At 40.4% G+C, this 23,585-nt stretch overlaps 1 protein-coding gene across 1 annotated transcript in view; it reads right to left on the bottom strand.

Annotated features, from left to right (window-relative positions):
• Positions 1-21,983, bottom strand: part of DIEXF (digestive organ expansion factor homolog (zebrafish)) — a 27,443-nt gene extending 5,460 nt beyond the window's left edge. Inside the window, exons 1-11 of the mRNA XM_008060000.2 lie at positions 21,807-21,983; positions 20,703-20,742; positions 19,672-19,903; positions 17,597-17,767; positions 12,493-12,581; positions 10,443-10,853; positions 7,888-8,107; positions 6,033-6,235; positions 4,273-4,455; positions 4,049-4,161; positions 3,070-3,315 (exon numbers count right to left, since the gene is read on the bottom strand). Of these exons, the coding sequence (XP_008058191.1) occupies positions 3,070-3,315; positions 4,049-4,161; positions 4,273-4,455; positions 6,033-6,235; positions 7,888-8,107; positions 10,443-10,853; positions 12,493-12,581; positions 17,597-17,767; positions 19,672-19,903; positions 20,703-20,742; positions 21,807-21,913 (2,015 nt within the window). The 5' untranslated portion in view covers positions 21,914-21,983. The remainder of the gene's footprint in view (positions 1-3,069; positions 3,316-4,048; positions 4,162-4,272; positions 4,456-6,032; positions 6,236-7,887; positions 8,108-10,442; positions 10,854-12,492; positions 12,582-17,596; positions 17,768-19,671; positions 19,904-20,702; positions 20,743-21,806) is intronic.
• Between the last annotated feature and the right edge of the window lie 1,602 nt (positions 21,984-23,585).

The following is a 23,585-nucleotide window of genomic DNA, read 5'->3' as shown; positions in this document are numbered from 1 at the left end:
CACCCGTAATCCCAATGCTTTGGGAAGCTGAGGTGGGAGAATTGCCAGGAATTTGAAACTAGCCTGGACAACACAGAAAAAAAATAGCTAGGTGTGGTGGCTGGCACCTGTAGTCCCAGCTACTTGGGAGGCTGAAGTGGAAGAATCACTTGAGCCAAGGAGTTAGAAGCTACAGTGAACTATGATGGCACCACTGCACTCTTACTTGGGCAACAGAGCATGACCTTGTCAAAAAACAATAACAAAAACAAAAATCCACAAGAAAATCTATCTTAGTCCCAATTCACCCACAAGAGACTATGTGTCTTCTGGGTATAGGGCTACTTCAGAGAGATAGTTAGGGTTGCCTGCTCATAAGTAGAACACAGCCCTTCCCTTGCCTTCCTCCTTGTATATACTTTACTTTGGGTCTTCAGTGCCCCCTATCAGCCTAGCCATCCTGACAGCACTTAAAACTAAGGACATTCCAGAGGTCTATTTTACCTGATAACTGTTAAAAGATAAATAAAGCAACTAGAACTGATTTGAAAGGCTGGCTCCTCCCTACGGCCTACAAAGACCAAGTCTACTACTTCTAGAACTGGGAATCTCATATAGGGGAAGGGAGTACTCAGAAATACCCCAGCAGCCTTTCTAAACTCCATAAATCCCACTTCCAGAGTTTCTGATTTGTCTCCTGGTTGAAATCCACCCTGCTTTGGTAACCCACTGATAATATATAGGAAAAGAGCTGAGACCCATCCTTGTAAGGGCAATCATCACCAAATGCCCACCTAATTCTAAGATTCTACTAGTTTCATCTTCCCCAAAGAAAACTAATCTTCAAGTTGAAAAATTTTTGCTAGCTCAAAAATGAATTCTAGTCTTCCTAACAACACTGCCAACTATCATAAAGAATATACAAACAGAGTTAGATAACACAGTTTAAAATACATGTACTTTTTCCAAGGTCAAAAAAAAAACAACCACCACTAAGGCATGCAGACCAAAACACCATCACCTTGGTGATCTCTCAAGCAAAAAATTCTATAGTAGGAAACCTTGAGATAATTAGCTGTTGCAGAACTCTAAAGCACATTACTTTCATTCATCTTCAGCACAAGAAACACCAATTAACCTGGTTCAGGGCATAAAGCAAATGGCATATGCTGAGCTTTGTCTTTATAGTGACTTTGAGGGCGACATGGTTGGCAAATAAACGAACAGTGTAAGACAGGGAACTGTCCTGCTTACAAAGGGCTCCGTGTCCTGTCCTTGAAAAGCTGCTGGGATATTTAAGGGCAGTCCTCATTCCAGTTTAATTCACACTTGCTATAGACAATCACACTGGGAAGTTCTCCAATCCATCCACTTCACTTAAAGGGCTTGCTTTCATTTGTGAAGATGACAGAAAGCTAAGGGTTTTTAAACCCTGATGAGTGCAACTCCCCCAAACACTTTCCAACATGAATAGAAACAACAACTGACTGGAACAGAGCAAATACTGATGTCAATAAGCAGGCATTCATTAACACTCTGGCCAAACAGCCTTTTCTGGGTAGCCAAGAATGGGGCCTGAGAAACACAAATTTAGTCAATCCTCAAGTCATTGATGAGCAAGTCAAGAGTATACCTAAAGAGGCCATTGTCATGCCAGCTCTGCTAAGCTCAGCCAGGCTGCTGAGACTTTTCTCTCCCCATCCTGGTAACAAAAACTCATCCTAATGTTAGCACAAATGAAAAGGCAATGTAATGCCAAGATGCATCATCTAATGTGTTCCAAAGCCCAAAGACTTCTGGCTTATCTGGGGTTCGCTGAGAAAATGTACCCTTCATTAGCATAAATGATTCCAAGTCAATAAAACAGTAAAGTCAGAACTTAAATTCACTGGATGTTACTGTAAAATCAGGAAGGAAAAGATAAAAGAACGTAATTTTCATCTCTCTACAGGTAAGAGTTGAAAAAAGGTTTTCCATTTATCAGCAGAGAGAGACTTAGCAAAACAAAATACATGAGCTCCGGGGCCAAGAGTGTTACAATCCTGAACGTAGAAGACTCAGTATTGCTAACCCTCTAATTAAAATTTTAAAAACAGATTTTAAAAATGTGGTACATATACATGATGGAATATTACACAGCCATAAAGAAGGACAAAATTATGAACTTCACAGTAACTTGGATGAATTTCAAGTCTATAATACTCAGTTATCTACCACAGAAACAGAGAACTGAGTGCCACATGTTCTCACTCATAAGTAAACCCTGAACAATTATCAAAATACTATTAGAAAGGGATTGGCAGTAGTGAGAAACTGCGGGGGGTGGGGGGAGGGCACACCTTGTCAGTAAGGCTACCTGATCTCAAACCAGGAGAAGTGGGGACCAAAGTGAGGCCCAAACTTTACCTGTACAATGACTATTTGTATACCTAACCCTGAATTGTACCCATCTTTAAAATAAAATTCAAAAAAATAAAAATAATTTACAAAATAACAAAAATGCCAATCAACTTATGTTGTCAAAGTTAAAGAATCTAAGCAAACACTGAAACCCTTAAACAATTTACTCTAAGTCTTTCCCTTTTTGCCTCCTGCAAACATCAAGGGGGCCACAGTCCTTAATCTCCTTGGTGAGACAGTAACTGCACTCCTCCTTGGAAACACTGCAACTGTCTAAATACTGACACCGTGCTCAGCCTCCATCTGCCAGACCATACAGCCTGTGATGCTTTTGTCTGTGTTTCAATGATAGGATCCTGTCCTTCCTGTATTCACTTGAGTTGTCTCTGTCTAGAGTTATTTAACTCTGTAATGTCTTTCTTAAGGTGTACAACCACAGCTACACTCCAGATCTATACACAGGTTACACTTTTGTTTCTATATTCTTTTCCCGCACAGTCGATCTTGGGAGGAAACCAACAACCCAACCAAGAAGAGTTTGTCCAGGCTAAAAACCTTTGATTCTCTGTAAGAGTGATAGAGTAAGGGATAACCTTATAGCACTACAAAGTCTGCTATGCACTCAGAAACAGGACATGATTTGTACTGCATTTCTCCAGCAAGGAGGAGGCACAAAAGGCACCACTTTACCTTTTGTAGAAATGGAAGCGCTCTGTGAGGAGCAGAAACTGCTTCTCTCCTTGAAGGAAGAAGTGTCTGGCCCTGGAGACACCAGACTTCTGGGTGTACTCGCAGATGTGGGTGAAGTTCAGTTCCTCCCTCTTGAAGTAATTTCGGAGACGCACAAAGTCAAAGTAGGACGGGATATAGATGAGTGTGTGAGACATGACTGCATCACGATACTGAGGCAAAATCTTGTTCACAAAAAAGTTAAACCTAATTTGGAAAGGCAAAGGGCAAAATTAATGTTCTAGAGTTGAGCATATGGTGTCTATTAACTGTGTGACCCTGGTCAAGTTACAATCTCATGTTAAAAGATTACCTTGCCAGAGCCCAATGTGACTTACCTGTTTTCAAAGAGATTATATAAGGATAGTAACACTAAAAAATGACAAGTGTACAAAAAATGTCAACACTACTCATCGCAAAAAATAGATGTAATGCCATTATATCCTAGGTGATTATTCTAGGAAGTATACACAACACCATTCATTCATTCATTTGATCAATCAACAACCAGCTGTTGAATCAGACAGAACATCTACTGTATACTAAGCCTGACACAATGAGGAAAAAAAGGGGGAAAATATCTACAGAATTAGAAAAAACAGTTCATGCCCTGAGGGGTTTACAAGTAAGTCATTGACATGAGACAGTCTATAGCACAAAGTAGCATAATGTAATTTTAAAATGCCACAGTCAAGAGGGAAGAAAGCCTGATTTATAATACTAACCCTGCCACTAACCATATATGACACCTAGGTCAAGTCACCATTTCTCCCTGGGCTTCAGTTTCCTCCTATCGAATGGCATGATTGAGTTCAGTGATCTCATATAATTTGGTAAACAGTAGTCAATAAAAGGAAAATGAAATTCAATTCTAAGTTTGTGTGCCAAAGTCAAATCTCTCCATGTGGTCCCCAGAGGCCTGTTAGGAGGGGTGGGTTACCTGGCATCAATCACTGCAGCTAGGTTTTCAGCTTCCATCCTCTGAAAGACATGTGGGAGCTGTATCAGGACATGACTGATGGAACCTGTCATTGGGACATTCCTCACGGCCACCTGCCAAGTCAACGAGAGCATTAAGAGACAAGCCATTCCCCTCCTTCTATCCTCATGGCCCAAACCATAAACAGTGCTCACAAAGATGGAGGAAACACGGAGAGAACCTACCTGGCCTTGCAAATTGACGCAGTACTTGTTGAACACTGAGTTAATCTGAGCATCCTGCAGGGCCCCAAACAGCAGTGTCTGGCGATAGTACTTGGACCAATTATTAAGACTCCACATCCGAACTCGGGAAAAGTCTACTCCATGTGAGTCCAGGGGTAGTAGGTTCATGTGGTTCATCAAATGCTTTGAACAGAAATAACTACATTAATGCTTACTGAGCATTTATATGTAGGACACTGCTAGGCATTTTGCAAATCTATCATCTCAGTTAACCCAATGGAGCACATACTACATCTCCCAAATCACAATAATAAAACCAAAACTCAGGGGGATGAGTGACTTGCCTATGGTTAGCCAAACACTCCCAACAAGAAGATAACTTAAAACTGGTCACCTCCTGGACCTTTAAAGGAGGATCACTAGTGGGACTGGGCACAGTGACTCACACCTACAATCCCAGTACTTTGAGAGGACAAGCCAGAAGGATTGTTCAAGCCCAGGAGTTCAAGACCAGTCTGGACAACATAGGGAGACCTCAACTCGACAAAAAAAAAAAAAATCACAATATTAGCTGGAAATGGTGGCACACACCTGTAGTCTCAGCTACTCAGGAGGCTGAGGTAGTAGGATCACCTAAGCCCAGTATATGGAGGCTGCAGTGAGCCCTGACCGTGCCATTGAACTCCACCTGGGTGACAGAGTAGGACCCCAACCCCCCCCCAAAAAGGATAAAAATGGTGCCCATAGAAATATTCCTTTAAAAGAACTTCTGAAATACCACCTTAGTTACTCTATAGGCTCCTCAGTCCCAGACTTAGACAAGAAGCAAAATCACATGACAAGGAAAACAGCTACTGCCCCTCAATGACCTGGTTCTCAAAACATTAGGAGTATTCTCAGAGCCGTTCCACCTGCTTTTTCCTCAAATTAAAGAATATGACTCAACCATTAGCCTGCCTTTTCCATTTTAATTATATTTTCACCTTGTAATATATATTGAAGGGCAATGAGTCCTATGAATTTATTACCTACTCTGTAAAGTAAGTACTACCCTTTATCTGTCCCCAGCTTCTTGCAAGCTTTAGGTCATGAGGTTGTAGCAGAGGTGAGTTCTCATATGCCTTAGAAAAACAAACCTATAGTTTCTTGATAAAGGAATATTCTGAAGCATTTTTTCAATTCTAAAACTGATAACACTGCAGAGAACAGTGGAGAAAGAGAACAAAATTACAACACAAATTAGAATAGGGAGATAAAGACATCAAATATTTCTCTACAGAACAAGATCCCACATTAAAAAATTCTAAGCAATGCTTTCCCATCTCTACTGGAGACCAAACAAAAAATGAGCATAAACTGTATGAGGAATTATGTTCAGTAAAGATGTACTTAGTGAGGAAGATATTCAGCCAGCGAGGCAGCCAGCCCATTCATCCATCCATCCATCCATCCATCCATCATCTATCCACCCACCCACCCAAACAGGGGACTGTTGGTAGAAAGTGAACTTTAAGGAGATAATTTTTTCTGGAGATTTGAAAATCCTAACAAGAATTTTTATTTCTAGATAACTTAATTACTGACCAATCTGTGGATAGAAAAGAGGACAAAAGACTTCAAACTGGAAAATGCAAAGTATTTCTCTGTTTCCAAACTGAGTTTTAATCTGAATTTAAATAGCCCTGTAGGGCTTAAGCCACCAAGTTTCTTGTCTCTCTAAATATGAATGCTGTCCTCTAAATGTGAATGACCAGCATTACCAGTACATGCTCCCAGTTCTGCATCAGGTAAATGTCAGCTTGATCAATGATGAAAAGCTCGATAGAAGACAAAAAGTCAAAGTCTCTCTTCTTCTCTCCTTCTCCACCAATGATGGTTCTCAAGCCCAGAGGAGAAGCAATGAGGATATCCGAGGAGTAAAAGGGGGCATAGAGTCGAATGCTTCTCTGAAGTATTGCCACTCCTACACAAACAGCCAAGCATACATCAATTAGTCACTATCAAGCCATCACCTTTCACTGTCTCAACGCATCCCACCTCTTCTTGACCCTCCACATTTCTGTTTTCCTTAGCAAATAACTATGCTTAAAATTTTAATTATTACAAAATAAGAATAATCTTTCTCTTGCATCTATAGTCCTTTCTAACTCCTTTCCTTCATTATCAAACTACTCCAGAGAATTTTTAGTTTTCAAATCTCCTATTTAGTTATCAATCCACTGCAATCTCAACCTCTGATTCTCAGGACATCAATGAAATGATGCTTGCTAATGTCCCCTGCAGCCCTCAGTTACAAATGCAGTGAACAATTTTTAGGATTTCGTGTCAGGAATACAGAATGAGCATATTAAACTAACCCTCCTTGAAATCCTTTTTCCCTTGCTAATGGTTTCCATGGCTTCAACACTCGCTTCCACTTCATCACTGAGCTGGCTCTTGTCTATCTTTCTAGATCCAAATACCTATTCATCCACAAACCCCTGGGTTTACCTGTCAGTTCTACTTTTTCTATGTAAAGTTAAATGGATTCACTAACTATGGTTTTAACATCATCTATACACAACTTCATATTTCCAGTCCACATCTATTTCCTGAGCTCCAGAACAATAAGCCAACCACTTGCTGGACATCAGGACACGTTCCAAAGGAAACGTCAGCTCTTATCCCCTTTTGCCTTCCACTCCAGTCACACCAAAGCCTGTGTGACTCTTAGGTAGATCCAGACTAAGTTACCTGATGCCTCTACATAGGCAGTCTCCTGTCTGAAATGCTTTCCTCCATTGCAACCACTCCTTTTTGTAACTAGCTAAATCCTATATAGGGTTCAACCTAAGACAGATGGCATCTCCACAGGACACCTACCTAACCACCTTGCCCCCATTTTGAGTAAGGGGTTTTGCATTAAATGTTCCCAGGACAACCACTGCATATATATCATCCTGCACTGTCTGTTCTCCCACTTAGGCTGGATTTCCTCAGCAATGGGAACCTTAACTTCCATTTCTATATCCCCAGCTTCTGAACAGTGCCTGGCATACTCAATAAATGTTTGTGAGTGAGCATTTGTGACTAATGGATATTTTCCCAAAAACTTTCCTCTGTTTAGGTACAACCAACGAAGTAAATGGGAGCTGAATAAGACAAGTAAAAACATTATGCATGGAGATAATTCAGGGGAAGTCACTCTTTTGCACAGACATTCAGTTTATTCAGCCACCCAAGAATGACCCCACCTAGTCCATCACTTCCAACTTTCCTAAGACTCCCTTGTAGTATCTGACTGTGTGCTACCAGGTAAGGGTGTGCTGAGAAATTTCTGTCATAGATATGCATTTGTCTTTTATATATGGCCTCAGAGACCCTCTCCATCCCATTAACCAAGAATTTACCCCATTGGCCAAGGCAAGACTTTTCCCCGTCAATCAAGATGTCTCAAATGTAGTTCTGCTAGGAGGCTGACCGAGTGACCCAAGGGAGAATGTCTAATTCCAGGCTTCCAGACTCCAGATATGTAGACCTTTACACCTTAGGTCCCACAGTATCCCATATTTCTCTTGATTTCAGTGTCTGAAGTCTCAATTTTGAATAAAAAAAAAGAAAAAGAAAAAGAATTACCAATTCTGAAGTGATCATCAATGTTGCCCACAAACACGGCTTCGTAATCCTCAGGCCTCTTCAAGTTGGGTGGTCTCTCCTCGGGATCTGACCCATATTCTCCCTGAAACCTCTTTTTGTTGCTCACAATGATCTTCTTCTTGCTGTCAACCTCAAGAAGGCTGATGAAGAGCTGGACCACCCGCAAAGCAGCTTCCCGGAAAGGCACCACTATCAGTACCTATGGAGAGAGCAACGACAACCTTGGTGGGAGAAAGGGGAAGGAATGGGAGGTCAAGATGAATATGCTGAGAAAGTGAAGCTACAAAGCCCCATGTACAGCAGTGGCCTCTGGTAAGAAATCTACATCACCCACTTTGCACAGGGCCTGGCTCAGCACTAAAGGCTGGGCACCTTTCATATCAGGAATAGCCATGTCCTATGGACTTGAGTCCCATGGCTCCATGAGACACGTCTCAAACAAAAGATGGAAATATCTTTTACAATAAGCACAATGTCTTTTTTTTTCTTAGTAGAAGTCTCACTCTGTCACCCAGGCTGGAGTGCAGTGGCATGCTCACAGTCACCGCAGCCTCAACCTGCTGCGCTCAGGTGATCCTTCTGCCTTAGCCTTCCAAATAGCTGGATCTACAGGCATGCACCACTACACCAAGCTAATTTTTTGATTTACTGTAGAGACGAGGTCTCACCAAGTTGCCCATGCTGGTCTTGAACCCTTGGGTTCAGGCAATCTTCTCACCTCTTTCTCCCAAAGTGCTGGGATTACATGTGTAAGTCACCGTGCCCAACTAGTAAAATGTCTTTTGCAGATGTGTCCACTAGCAAAAACTCAAGGGCATAAACACACACCAGGCAAGGAATGTGACCTCATTTGTGTCTCCCAAAGAAGTTAGTGCAATACTTTTATCTAAAAGATCCACTGAATAAATATATGCTGAATAAATAAATGGAATAAATAGAGAAGAAATAAAGCAGGTAAGAAAAGGATTAACACATCATTACAACTTTAGTGCATTCCTTAGGACGTTTTTCAGAAATGATGATAAGGCATTTCTAAAATAAAACTATAGTTCAACAGGAAAAATAGGACTCACTTTTGAAGCCTCTAAAAAAATGGTTAAACTTACTGTTGAAGACACAAACAGAAGATGCTTAATAAATGGCTAATTTCTAACTATCCTTTTGTAAACAATGTAATCAACTGGACATAATCCCAGTCAAATCATGCCATTCACTAAACTATAAATATGCTTCATGAGTAATCTGCCTTTAATTTTCTGTGCAATTCCAAATGGAAACAAATAACTTAAATAACCGTTATATTCAAGATTCTGAGGTAGTTTCCCAGAACTAGGCAACCAGCACAGCCCGAGGAGTATAATGGTTCAGCCTGGTACAGCACAGGGACAGAGGACCGTGATTTAAGGGGGCTGAGTTATTGTCCCAGTTGTAATACCAAGTATCTGGGCTTTGGTTTCTTCCCCAGGTACTAAACAAGGAGGACTGACTTAAAAATCTCTAAGAGCCACATCAGTATTAAAAACCTAGAATTCTATAAACTCAATGAGAAAATTCTAAAAAGATGAGACTTTGTCAATATAAAAAACTAAGGGAGTTGTGGGGGGAGGGGGGGGACAGGACCCTAACATCATAAAAAGCACAGACAGATTAAGACATTTCCTGTTAGCCGGGCTCGGTGGCTCAGCCTGTAATCCCAGCGCTTTGGGAGGCTGAGTTGAGTGGACTGCCTGTTCGAGACCCGCCTGGGCAACTTGGCGAGACCTCATCTCTACAATAAATCAAAAATTAGCTGGGCATGGTAGCGCGTGCCTGTAGTTCCAGCTACTTGGAAGGCTGAGGTGGAAGGATTGCCGGAGCCCAGCAGGTCGAGGTTGCAGTGGCCGGGAGCAGTCACTGCACTCCAGTCTGGGTGACAAAGTGAGACTCCAACTCAAAAAAAAAAAAAAAAAAAAAAGACATTTTCTGTTAAGCCTCAAAGCCACTGAAGCTTAGACTTATCAGCACAAACAAATATAATCATCACTCTACACTAACTGCACAGTGGCAAATAGAGATTTTTGTTTTCAAAGAATAGCATATGTACAGGGCTCAGGGAAGAGAATCCTTGGTTCTAGCCCCATCTCCACTACTCTTTCCATGGTTCTCATTAACAAGGATCTGTACAAATCTGGGTCTCTGTCCACAAGTGTAATATGCAGGGATCAGATAAAAGGCTCATTAAGGTCTCATCCAGCTCTGACAACCACTAAGAAGAGATTTTTAATAAAGTGTTATTTATGTATGTTCTGAGTTTAAGAAGAGTATCAGAATTCCTCCTTCTCACAAGTTTCCAGTTAGATCCACTGTCAGAAATAGCTGACTGAACTATCTGCACTACTGCTCTGACACTACCTGGCCCACTTAATGTGCTCACATTTGGGCTCATTCATTACTCCAGCCAATTATTAAAACACCCAAGTATCTGCTAAGTGCCAGGCATCTATGGCAGCACCTTGCAGTCTTCTCAAGGATGAAGAATTGCTGCTGCCACTCACCTTGGGCCTTGTTAGCCCTTGGTCTCTGAAGTCATCATCATCACCTACTCCAAGTTTCTGGCTTCGGCGCCTGCTGTTGTTGCCAAGCACCTGGGCATTGGCTTTGAGGATGTGATTTATCACATGCAGGCAGTACACATGGCGGATCTCCTCCCCATTCTTCAGGGCAGTCCTTTCAGGGTAGAACAGGTCCCGGTAAGAATTCATAATTAAGAAGAGTTCTTTCTGGAGCGGGGTGAAGGGGCTACTTGATTTCTGGGGACCAGATAGGAACTGGCTATTGATCTTGGTCCAGGTGGATTCCAGAGGCTTCTGGAGATGAAGTGACTTTAAGTCAATGTCCTTTGGGGGTTTAAATGTTTCCAACTTCTGAAACTTAGATGAAAAGACAAGCTGGCCCAGGATAGGCCACTAGGGGAGAGAGAGATCAAGAGCTAAGTTAGAAACAAATAACAATCCTTTATATTCACACAGTACTTTATAACTGACCAAACCTGCATGAATTATAGATTGTCTCACTTAATCCTCACAATAACGCTGCAAGGTAGACACCATAATACTCATATTATAGTTTAGGAAACATAGGTTCACATAGAGGTTGTATGATCTAGACAAAGTTTATACAGAAGAGAATGGAGCTGAGGGCTAGAACCCAAGGTTTCTAATTCAAACCTGAGCTCTTCACTCTATCAGTGTTCCCCATACTGTTCTATGGGACACATTCTGGAAAGAGTCAAAATTCAATCTAAAGAAAAAGGGGCTCCATGGTCAAATAACTTTGGTAAGCATAACAAAACCTAATCCCTCTGAGGGAGAGTAAAAATGCACATTAGATACTAAAGGTTCTGATAAGTCCAATAATAAGAAACCTATCACTGATTTCAGAAATCCTAAGGAATTCTATTTCCTATTATGTGGGACATGTGTTTGAGAATTTTTTCACGGTAGCAAATTTACTGATCTAAACATAAGATGACCTTAGCAATAAAAAGAAACAAACTACTGATAGCCTTAATAACTTTGATGACTCTCCAGGGAATAATTCTGAGTGAAAAAAGCCAGCCTTGAAAGATTACATGCTGTATGGTTCCATTTATTTAACATTTTGAAATGACAAAATTATATAAAAATGGAGACAAGATTAGAAGTTACGAGGGGCTAGATATCAGGAGTGCAGTGAGGTGGGAGTGGGTAGATGGAATGGAGTGCAGAGTGAGGTGCATATGGACAACAAGGATCCATGTGGGCTAGAAAAGTTCTGCATCTTTATGGTGGTAGTAGATACAAGAATTGACACCTGATAATATCATATAAAACTAAATGCACACACACACTGAATAGAAGTAAAACCAGAGAAACGTGAATAAGACAGGTAGATTATACTGATGTCAATTTTCTGGTTATGATATTGTACTGTGGTCTGTAAGACGCTACCAATGGGAAAAACTGGGCAAAGGGTATGATTTCTCACAATTGCATGGGTACCTACAATTATTATCTCAATAAAAATTTGAATTAAAAAAGGTGACTCACACTCATGAACAGTATCAGTGGTAAAAACAAAGAAGCAAAAACTGCCCAATATTTGAAAACTTTAGTTGTGAACCTATCTCAGATATTTCAAACGAATAAATAACAGTAGTACCTACTCTTTTACTTAAGAGTTTTACTTCACTACATACTAGTTATCAGTCAATAAACAAAATTATTTTGAGGTAGGCATTATCATCTCCCTCTAATAGACCAGAATAGTGAAGTGTGATTAACTCACCCTAGGTCATGTGGCAGCCCCCTGCAGCTGTTGGTCTAAACTCTGGTGCACTCTTACTCATATTGCTGTATTATCTGGCACTCACACTCCACCTTCCAGTGCCCTTTTTATCTATACCTGTACCCACTAGGCTCTTCCAGCCTTCCTATACTCCACCTCTCTATCAAGTTATCTACCACTGGTGTACATCATACATTCTGTGAGACCACTGAAACTCAAGACCACTATTTTATTTTGAGTTTTCTCCATTTGTGACTGAGATGACCAAGCAACACTTACTTTTAACTGGTGGGTAGTTTTGGCATTTGTGGCAATATCTTGAATTTCTTTTTCTTTCAGTTCCTTGTTCACATGTTGTAGAAATGGATCTAATTGCAGAAATAAAAAATGTCAGCATACTTAGCGTGGATAGAGGAATTTTCTAGTCTTCCCTTGTGAATGACATGTTCATCTTCATGGTATTAACTCATTCTTTTTTCCAACTACTTTCCCCATCCTCTAGGCCAGTCTAGAGCTTAAATTTCTGACAGGTTCATCTTCCTAAAGCACTCCTCTAATCACATTACTTCCTAGCTCAGAAACCTTTGAAGAAACTTCTCAGTCTAGAATCAGGGCACTTTAGGATGCACCTCTAACTTGCCTCTCCAGTGTAATTTCTGGACTGTAAGGCCCTCAAATGCTTCTGTTTCATATCTTTCCTTCCTTCAGTGAAAAATTCTACATTCTCCTTTACCTCATTTTTGAATATCTAAATATTATCAATTTAATGTTACTCTGACTTAAAATAAATACTTCCCAGGGGCTTAATGTCACAGGCAGTGTTGGCTCCCCCTAAAAGGCCATCCTAGGTCCCCTATAATAGAATTATCACTTTCTCCTCTCAATTCCCAATGATCATTGATCTCAATAATCAACAATCAGTACTCAACTAAACAGAAAAAATCATACATCTGTCCTCTGGGTAATCTCCAGTACTCTAAACTGGCCACTCAACCCTGTTTCCCAGTCCTACTCATAAGAAACACAATAAAGTTAAATGACTCATTCAAGGATCCAAATGGTAAAAACTTCAAATGAAATGCACCTTGTGAGATCCGGAACCTCAATGTGACTATTGACCAAATGGATTTAACTGATACCTACAGAACACTCCACCCAACAACCACAGAATATACATTCTACTCGTCACCACATGGAACGTACCCTAAGATCGACCACATCCTCGGCCATAAAATCAAGCATAAACAAATTTCATAAGATTGAAATTCTGCCATGAACCTTCTCAGACCATAGTGGAATAAAAATATATATCAATACCAACAAAGTTCCCCCAAAACCCACAAAGACATGGACACTAAACAACATGATGCTAAGCAATTCCTGGGTCAACGTGGAAATCAAAACAGAGATTAAAAGATACCTGGAAACAAACGAAAATGAAGAAACATCTTATAAAAACCGCTGGGATGATGTGAAAGCAATACTACGAGGGGAATACATACTGCTACAAACACAGATGAAGAAAATGGAAAGATCGCATGTTAACAGCCTAACAAGTCCAAGAAGCTGGAAAAGCAAGACCACCAAAACCCTAACTTCAGAAGAATCCAGATCACCAAAATAAAAGCCCAAATCTGGGACATAGAAAACAAAAAGATAATACAAAAAAAATCAATGAAACAAAAAGCTGGTTCTTTGAAAGGATAAACAAGATTGATGGTCCTCTAGCTACATTGACTAAGAAAAAGAGAGAAAAAGCCCAAATAAACACAATCAGAAACACAAAAGATGAAGTCACGATTGACCCTGAAAAAATACAAAAGATTATCAGAGACTACTATGTATACTTGTATGGAAACAAACTTGAAGACCTAAAGGAAATGGAGGACTTTTTGACATCATAGAACCTCCCCAGGTTGAAGCAAGAAGTCAAGACCCTAAATAGACCAGTAACAATCCAGGAAATTGACTATGTCATAAGAAAACTACCAGTTGCCGGGCTCAGTGGCTCAGCCTGTAATCCCGCGCTTTGGGAGACTGAGGTGAGCGGATTGCCCAAGCCTGTGGGTTCGAGACCCGCCTGGGCAACTTGGCGAGACCTCATCTCTACAATAAATCAAAAATTAGCCGGGCGTGGCAGCACACACCTGTAGTTTCAGTTACTTGGAAGGCTGAGGCAGAAGGATCGCTGGAGCCCAGCAGGTCAAGGCTGCGATGGCTGGGAGTGGCCCCTGTACTCCAGTCTGGGCGACAGAGTCAGACTCCAACTCAAAAAAAAGAAAACTACCAGCAAAAAAAAAAAAAAAAGACCTCGACCAGATGGCTTTCCAGCAGACTTCTACAAAACATACAAGGAACTGATATCAATACTATTGAAAGTGTTCCAGAAATTGGAACCATTTCCCCTGAAAACCAGAACAAGACAAGGATGCCTACTCTTGCATCTCCTGTTGAACATAGTTTTGGAAGTCTTAGCCAGAGCAGTCAGATAAGAGAAGGAGATCAGGGGTATCTAAATAGGAAAATAAAGGAAGTCGTGTTATCTCTCTTTGTAGACAACAGGATTCTATACCCTGAAAACCTAAGAGAATCTGTCAAAAACCTCCTTGCACTGATAAAGGGTTTTGGCAAAGTCTCAGGGTATAAAATAATGTGCAAAAGACAATCGCATTTCTATACACCCATCAGAAACAGAAACACAAATATAAATCACAATCCCATTCACAATAGCCATAAAAAAAAATGAAATACCTTGGCATCTTCCTAACCAGAGATATGAAAGACCTTTACAATGAAAACTACAAAACACTGCTCAAAGAAATCAACGATGATCAAAACAAGTGGAAAAATATTCCATGCTCATGGATTGGAAGAATCAACATTATTAAGATGTCCATTCTACCTAAGGCGATCTACAGATTTAACAAATTACCAGCAACTTCTTCTCAGACCTGGAAACAATACAGGAATTCATAAGGAAATGGAAATGACCATGAATAGCCAAAACAATCCTCAGTTAAAAAAAAAAAAGTGGGAAGTATCACACCCCTAGACTTTAAACTTTATTACACAGCTACAATTATCAAAACAGCCTGGTATTAGTATAAGAACAGGCATATAGACCAATGGAACAGGATTGAGATTCCAGAAACAAAACCTCAATTTCTCAACCAACTTATCTTTGACAAGGCCTCCATCACCAACCACTGGGGAGAGGAGAACCTATTCAGCAAATGGTGCTGGGAAAACTGACCACATGCAGAGGACTAAAACAAGACCCCTACCTATTGCCATACAAAAATCAACTCTAAATGGATCAAAGACCTAAACGTAAAACCTCAAACTGTAAGAACCTTAGAAATGTAGGAGACACCCTTATGGAAACTGGACTTGGCAACCAATTCCTGATCAAAACCCCAAGTGCCCATGCCATAAGAGATAAGATAGACAGGTGGGACCTCATCAAACAGACAAGCTTCTGCAAAGTCAAAGAAACCATCAAGAGAGCAGGGAGACAGCCTACAGACTGGGAAAAAATATTTGCCAACTATATGTCTGGCAAAGGCCTAACATCTAGGATCTACAAGGAACTCAAACATGCTGAAAGGAAAAAAACAATCGCCTCATTACAAAGTGGGCAAAAGATCTGAAATGACATTTCTCAAAAGAAGATGTACAAGCAGCCAACAGATACATGAAAAAATGCTCAGCCTCACGAGTCATCAAAGAAATGCAAATTAAAACTACACTGAGATATTACCTAACTCCAGTCAGAATGGCAGTCATCAATAACTCAAAAAATAACAGGTGCTAGAGAGGATGTGGTGAAAAGGGAACACTTCTACACTGTTGGTGGGAGTGTAAACTAGTACATCCTCTGTGGAAAACAGTGTGGCGATTCCTAAAAGTTCTAAAAGTCAACCTTGTATGTGACCCTGCAATCCCCCTACTGGGAATATACCCAGAGAACTCAAATCACTCTATAAAAATAAAGATACCTGCTCACGTATGTTTATCGCAGCATTGTTCACAATAGCAAGAACATGGAACCAACTGTGCTGCCCATCAAAAAGGACTGGATTAAAAAATGTGGTACATATACAAAATGGATTATTACGCAGCCATAAAGAAGAACAAAATCATGAACTTCGCAGCAACCTGGATGAAACTAGATTCTATAATACTGAGTGATCTTTCACAGAAACAAAGAACTGAGTATCACATGTTCTCACTCATAAGTGGACCTTGAACAACTACCATAATACTATAAGAAAAGGATTGGCAGTAGTGGGAAAATGGGGGGGGCAGGGAGGTGGGATTGGCAGTAGTGGGAATCCACCTGGGGAAGCAGGGGCACACCTCATCAACAAGGGTATCTGCATAATGAATATGTGTATACCTAACCCTGAATTGTACCCCACATCTTTAAAATAAAAAATTTAAAAGTTAAAAAGAAAAGAAATGCACCTCGTATTAAACACCTAGGAGTAAACAACAGGACAGAAAAATTGTAGGTGCTACTACATCTGTATAGGCAAAAGAACCAGATAAATTTTTAGGATAGTCAAGCTTCCTAATGTTTCCTTTCAGGTTTTTAAATTTTAATGGTTCAGAATGAGGTTTGCACTAAAATTCTACCCGTCACTTCTTTCTCCCACATAATAGACAACAAAACTAAATGAGCCAAAGGAAGATTGCAGCTTCACTAATGGTAAAGCTGGTTTGAAGAATGGGACTGAGGTCAATAAAGGCAGCCAGGATACAGAACAAAAACCAATCCAACTTGCCCACCCCTGGGTTGAGAAACAGACCAAGAAACTGGACTTGAGATAGTGGAGAACTGTCTAAACCTGCCATAGGTAGGCACTGTCCACATAACTGCCATCTAGCCACAAACACATCCAACAGCCTCTAAGAGGGAGGAGAGACAAGTAGGTTTTCTGGTTTTTGACTAGTAAAAGGACTACCTAAATTAGTACCCCTGGGTCTTGCAAATCTGAAAAATTACTGCACCAAAAAGAACAAATGAGGGATGGAAAGAAAAGTGGGAAATATTTTCTCCTCTTTTTCTTTCTCTTCCTTCCCTGCTTATGGAGAAAATCAGAAGTCCTCCCCTGACACCAATTACAGAAATGTGAGACCTGGGGAAGTGGCCTTAGCCATCATCATTCTTAAGGTGTACTCCTAAACATTCCTCCCGCCCTCAAACACCGACCATAGGAAAACACAAAATGCCTTTGAGAAGTGCTTTTTCCAAGCTCTAGATCTAGCCACTAAACTGTTTGCTTATTGCTGCTTGTTACAATAACAGATTTAACACATTAGTGTATAAATCCCACATTAAGCACCTGGTGAATTCAAATAATACACACTCGACTGTGACCTTGTGATTCTTTCAAAGAGTTGTCTCCACTTTCCTCTTCAAGAAAATTGGTTTCCAGGCTGAAAAGTGACTCGTGTTTTGCATCTGTGAACTCTTCGGAAGATTCTTGTTGTGATGTACCCAGTGGCCTTTCCCCATCTTTTCCCTCAGGGTCAGCAGACAAGGCCATATCTACAATTTTGAGAAACATTTTATAAAATTATTTACTCATGAATATAATTATACTTCTGTTGACAAATAAAATATATTTCCTTAGCCTATACCAACAATGGTGTTCACTGATATTAATTTATGTTAGGCAAATTTAGAGGGAAGACAGAAATTTTAAATTATGCCCAATCATGGACACATGATACAATGTATGATGGTGAATTTTATGTGCCAATTTGGCTGGGCCACAGAGCCTAGTTATTTGGTCAAATATTATTCTGGATGTTTCTGTGAAGGTGTTGTTGGATGAGATCTACATTTAAATTGGTAGACTTTAGGTAAAACAGACTAGTCTTCATAATATGAGTGAGCCTCATCCAATCTGAAAGCCTAAATAGAACAAAAAGCAGATCTCCCCAAGCAACAGAGAATTCTTCCAACAGACTGCCTCTGAACTTCAAGTGAACATCAGCTCCTCATGAGTCTCCTGCCTGACTGCCTTTGGATTTGAGCTACAACCCATTCCTAAGTCTCAAGTCTGCCTGCCTCCCCCATCAGATATTTTGGATTTGCCAACTCTCCAGTCACGTGAACCAATTCCTTATAACAAATCTCTTTCTGTACACTACAACGTACATGAGAGGATGTTTACAGCATCACTAATTATAAGAAATAACTGGAAAAGTCTATCATAGGATACTAATTAAATAAATTATCACATATTTACAATAGAATACTATATAATTAACAAGCTAATGTGAACCCATAATTACAGAAATATGAGACCATTATACAAATACACATAAATATATGGATATTTGTAGTCACACATATATCCATAAAAATGTAGTCTGAAAGGTTATATACAATGCTAAAGGTAATTATCTGAGTAGTGCCCTAAGTCTGAAGCAATGAATTTTTATTTTAGTTAAGCTGATCAGTGCTTCACATCCATTACTACATCAAGAACGGGATGCAACACATAAAAGTATAGAAAAAATTGAAGCTGAAAGAAAAACAGACATTAAAATAGTGAGATATAAAGTCACCCAGATATATTCAGACAATGGAATACGACTCCAGCAATAAAAAGCAATGAACTACTAATATACGAATAACATGTATAAACCACAAAAACAGGAGAAGCAAAAGAAACCAGATACAGAAGAGCTTACACTGTATGACTCCATATACATGACAGGCAAAACTAATCAGTGACAGAAAGCAGGTCAATGTTTGCCTGATGCTAAGGGTGGGGAATTAACTGCAAAAGAATAAGAAGGAACTTTTTAGAGATAATGAAAATGTTCTGTATCTTGCTTTGGTGGTAATAACAAGGATGAAAATATTTGTCAAAACTTATCAAACTGTATACTTAAATTGGGTATATTTTATTGCATGTAAATCATACCGCAATAAAGTTGATTTAAGAAAAAAATCATATTGAAGTCTGAGTGAGATAGTTCCTTTTGGCTTTCAATTCTAGCTCTTCCGCAAAGCCTCCCCTAATTTACCCTGGTAGAGCTCAACCACTCTGTATCTCTTCAACACCTTACACCTAGCTGCTCCATGCAATTGAAAATGTCTGTATATTTACATGTCTATCTTCCATCAAACTTGATATCCCTAAGAGAGGAGCAGTGACCTCTTCAATAAATTCAGGCAGTAACAAAGGTCACCTTCCTCTGTACTGGGGGTCTTTCACAGTATTGATGAAGTCCCTGAAATCATAAGCAAGAGTTATTTCTGCATTTTTCTGGTGAGAAGGACCTCAGATTCTCAAATATATAATCAAACCCAATAAGGCTGAACCTCTGCTTTGCATCCATGTGTTCTCATCCAACCTATACAGTACAGGGTACCATGCCCATGTGGCAATCCTATGATCCTGACAAAGATGGTGAGCCCACACCAAGGACACTTACTGTCCTGCTTTTCAGTAGAATCTGCTGCTGTTTCTTCTTCCAAATTGCCATCACCACCAATGTCTTCATCACTCATGTCTGCATCATCTACAATATTGTCTTCTTCCTCCTCCTCCTCCTCTTCTTCCTCAGAAACATTCGTTAAAGTAGCAAGTAGTCTGTGGTATCCAGAAACTTGTTCTGGTTCGTTCTCTGCCTCACTTTCAGAATTTGAAGTATCAGAACTCTCTGACTAAAGGAAAAATGAGAATTTTTTAAAAGACAAAAACTATATTGGTCTCCTTGTTACCCCAAGACTATCATCAAGCCAACAAGTTCAGACTTTCCTAAATAAAAATTTGCTTTTTACAAATATCACAGAACCTCATTTACTTATCCAACTCCAGCAACAAGTTTATATAAAATAGTTGATCTAGCTATGATTGAGGAAGCTCTCCATATTGTCTGAACTGCTATTGCCTCGTATGGAAAGAAAACAGACTTAAAACATATATCTTTAATAATGAGATTTAACTTATGTCCCAGACATTATGCTATATGTTTAACAGGAAAAAATTACAAAACAACAAAGGAAAATAATTTGAGTTTGTTGTAATATAATAGGACCTTTGTTTAGTTTGCACTCCTTTTGTGCTAAGCAAAAAAAGATACTCCTCCTTAGGATTCACTAAGAGCCCTTTGGTAAGCCTCTTTAACTGGGCCTAATAGAGTAGTTTCTTGGGATAATCCAGGGTCTCAAAACTGAACTCCTGTTCTATATCTTGACCTTGTATATAATATGCCAAATCAATCAAACTGTACATTTAAAATGGGCTCTTTTTAGATTAGTCTCCTGGGACAGTTTCAAACTCTGGCTTCTGTATTAGATATCACAACAACATTTTTATAGACATCTGCATTCAAAACTAAGTAATATTACTATGGTTGCTTACATCTAAAATCAAAGGGTGTAGAAATGTAATAGAGCCTTATTAGCATATGCAAACTTAATTATATGTAAGAACCAATTAAAATAAAGTATAAAGCATTACCAGTTGACAAATCTGTGGTTTTGCTTCCTTTCTGGAAACCCTGAGAAGAAACAGGTAATGTTACACTCTAACAACTAGTACGTAGTAATTAGGAAAAATACTAATGATACAACTTTAAAACATCAGAATATACCATTATAAATACATTATAACTAAACTCATGCAAAAATTATATATGCACTTGGACAGGATTGCAGGAATATGACAAAAGGATAACAGTTGGCAAAAAAAGTTTAAACAGGTCACATCACAAGTACTAGAGTCACACAATAACTGGCTCTCATTCAAAATAAGGATATATTGTGGAAAATAACAGACCATGGAGTGCACCTTTTCTTACAAATTTCTTAAACAGAATATCCATTTAACTGCTCATAAAGCAGCCCAAAGTGGTGGGATGAGTACTGTGATCACAACTTGAGTCTGGACATTTCCAGAGGAATCACAAACTACAGATATATCTGTTTCCTTATTTTAACTACATAGATCAGTGATGTTCAAGGTCCTAACCAACTCCTTAAAAACACATACGGTGGCTATAATTAACAATTTACTGTATACATTCAAATAGCTAAAAAATAGGATTTTTGAATGTTCCTAAGGCAAAGAAATGATAAATGTTTAAGATGATGGATATGGGATATGCTAATTACTCAGATTTGATAATGACGCCTTATACACATGTATAGGTGTCGAAATACCACAACCGTACCCATAAATCTTTACGGTTATTGTATCAATTAGAAATAATTATAAAAGCCAAAAAAAAACCCCACAAAAGACGTTAGACCATCTCTGAACATACAAACATCTGCCTCCACTCAAGGGGCGTGTCATCTAGCAGGAAGTTACAGGTTCAAGAAAAAACAGAGCCACGTGAAGCACCCCATCTCCCAGCGGGATGGCAGGATGGCTCCAGAATCTCCCCAGTCGAGCATGCACAGACCTCGACCCCGAGCACGGCAGGAAACACGGGAACATGGGAAAAGCTGGAGCAGCCCTATACTATTCCTTGGGAGATCAGGGGACCAAACCCGGGAAAACGCCGGCTCCCAAAGGGAAAAAGACGCCGGCAACGCAGGTTCTCTGCCACGCCCTCCGGACCTGTCATAGAAGGGGTGCTCCTCGCCGAAATCCCGAAGGTGCTGCTTCTGCTTTTTAGTTAGACTGTTGAGCAGCTGGCTCTGACTCCGGCTTCCGCGTTTGCCCATGGCGAAAACGACTGCTCCGCTCACCTCCAAGTCGCGCTTTTCTCCAGGAAGTTGTCGCGGCAACACGTGCACTTGGACTCGCCGACAGCCCTTTACGGCGAAGGCGGGAGTGCCATAAAGCAGATCCGTTTTACGTCGCACTCGTACGACAGACTTTAAAATGTCGAGTTCCCGATTCTGCCCCCTCCCGAGGCTCTTTGGAAGTGCAGCACGCGTGCCCATCTGTTATCAGCGTCCCTAACGTTGGCAGGCTGAATTGGAGCTTCCTGGAGTGGGTGGGTGGTAGGGCGCTTTGTGCTTCTGTTTTGGTTGTGGGAAGCGTTATGGTAAGTGTGTGTAGCAGAGACGTTCGAATGCAGTGACTTTATATTATACCATAATAAAAATACCAACCAACGTTGAAGGGGCTGGCACGTTTCACTTCATCTTCATAGCGCCGTACAAACAGGTCTTGTTAATAAATAAGTCTGGGCCTGGCTTGGTGGCTCAGCCTGTAATCCCAGCACTTTGGGAGGCCGAGGTGAGTGGATTGCCTGAGCCCGCGGGTTCGAGAACCGCCTAGGCAACTTGGCGAGACCTCATCTCTACAATCAATCAAAAATCAGCCGGGCGTGGTAGCGCGCGCCTGTAGTTCCAGCTCCTTGGAAGGCTGAGGCGGAAGATCGCCGGAGCCCAGCTGGTCGAGGCTGCGGTGGCCGGGAGCGTCCACTGCACTCTGGTCTAGGTGACAGAGTGAGACTTCAACTCAAAAAATGAACAAATAAATAAATAAGCCTGATACTGATGCTTAGAAAAAGTAACATGCGCCTGCGCGGTAGCTTACGCCGGCAATCTCAGCGCTTTGGGCGGCCCAGGGATCTGTTGATGCCAGTTCGAGAGCAGCTTGGGCAACATAGCAACACTCCATCTTACCAAAAAGAAGAAAAAAAGCCAGGAGTGGTGGCTTGCGCCTGTAAATCGCAACTTCTTGGAAGGATCCTTTGTGCCCAAGGCTACAGTGAACTATGATTGCACCACTGCATTTCAGCCTGGGCGACAGAGCAAGAATCTTTACCAAAAAAAAAAAAAAAAAAGTACCATCTAACTTTCTCTGATGCAGCCACATGCTTTAACCACTAGGGTCTGCCACCTGCATGTGTTATATTAAGCACGAGGACACGCAAGGCTGGGATTCCCGCCCTCTCCCCACCCCACATTTTCTGAAGAAAGTGTTGGAAGAGCCCCTGGAAACAAATCTGTTACAACTTCCTCATTTGATAAAAGCAGAAACCCATCCAGAAAGGTAAAGGGACTTTCCTGAAATCACCCTGAGATTCATGCTAGAAAAGGCTGTAGAACTCAATTCAGAGTCTCAAAACTGAACTCGGGCAAAAAGCTTTTAAAGGTGAAGACCTGTCCTATATCTTGGTCATGGTTGTGGTTATGCTTTGTATACAATAAACCAAATTAATCAAACTGTACATTTAAAATGGGCTCTTTTTTAATGTATTGACTAATCATCTAAATAAAACAGGAAAAAGCAAAAACTAAAACCAGGCACCATACTCCAAGGAAATGCAGCAGTGTGCAGAGCTACTTGACACCACAGCATAAACATGGTGAGACACTTTTCCTAATAGTAACTTATAATATCATGTTCTACAAAAACAAGATGCTAAATCGTAGACCACAG

The sequence above is a fragment of the Carlito syrichta genome, unplaced genomic scaffold (genome assembly GCF_000164805.1).
Source record: "Carlito syrichta isolate Samal-C Ts95f unplaced genomic scaffold, Tarsius_syrichta-2.0.1 Scaffold304470, whole genome shotgun sequence".
Classification (NCBI taxonomy): Eukaryota; Metazoa; Chordata; class Mammalia; order Primates; family Tarsiidae; genus Carlito; species Carlito syrichta.
This window is presented reverse-complemented; position numbering and strand designations above follow the sequence as displayed.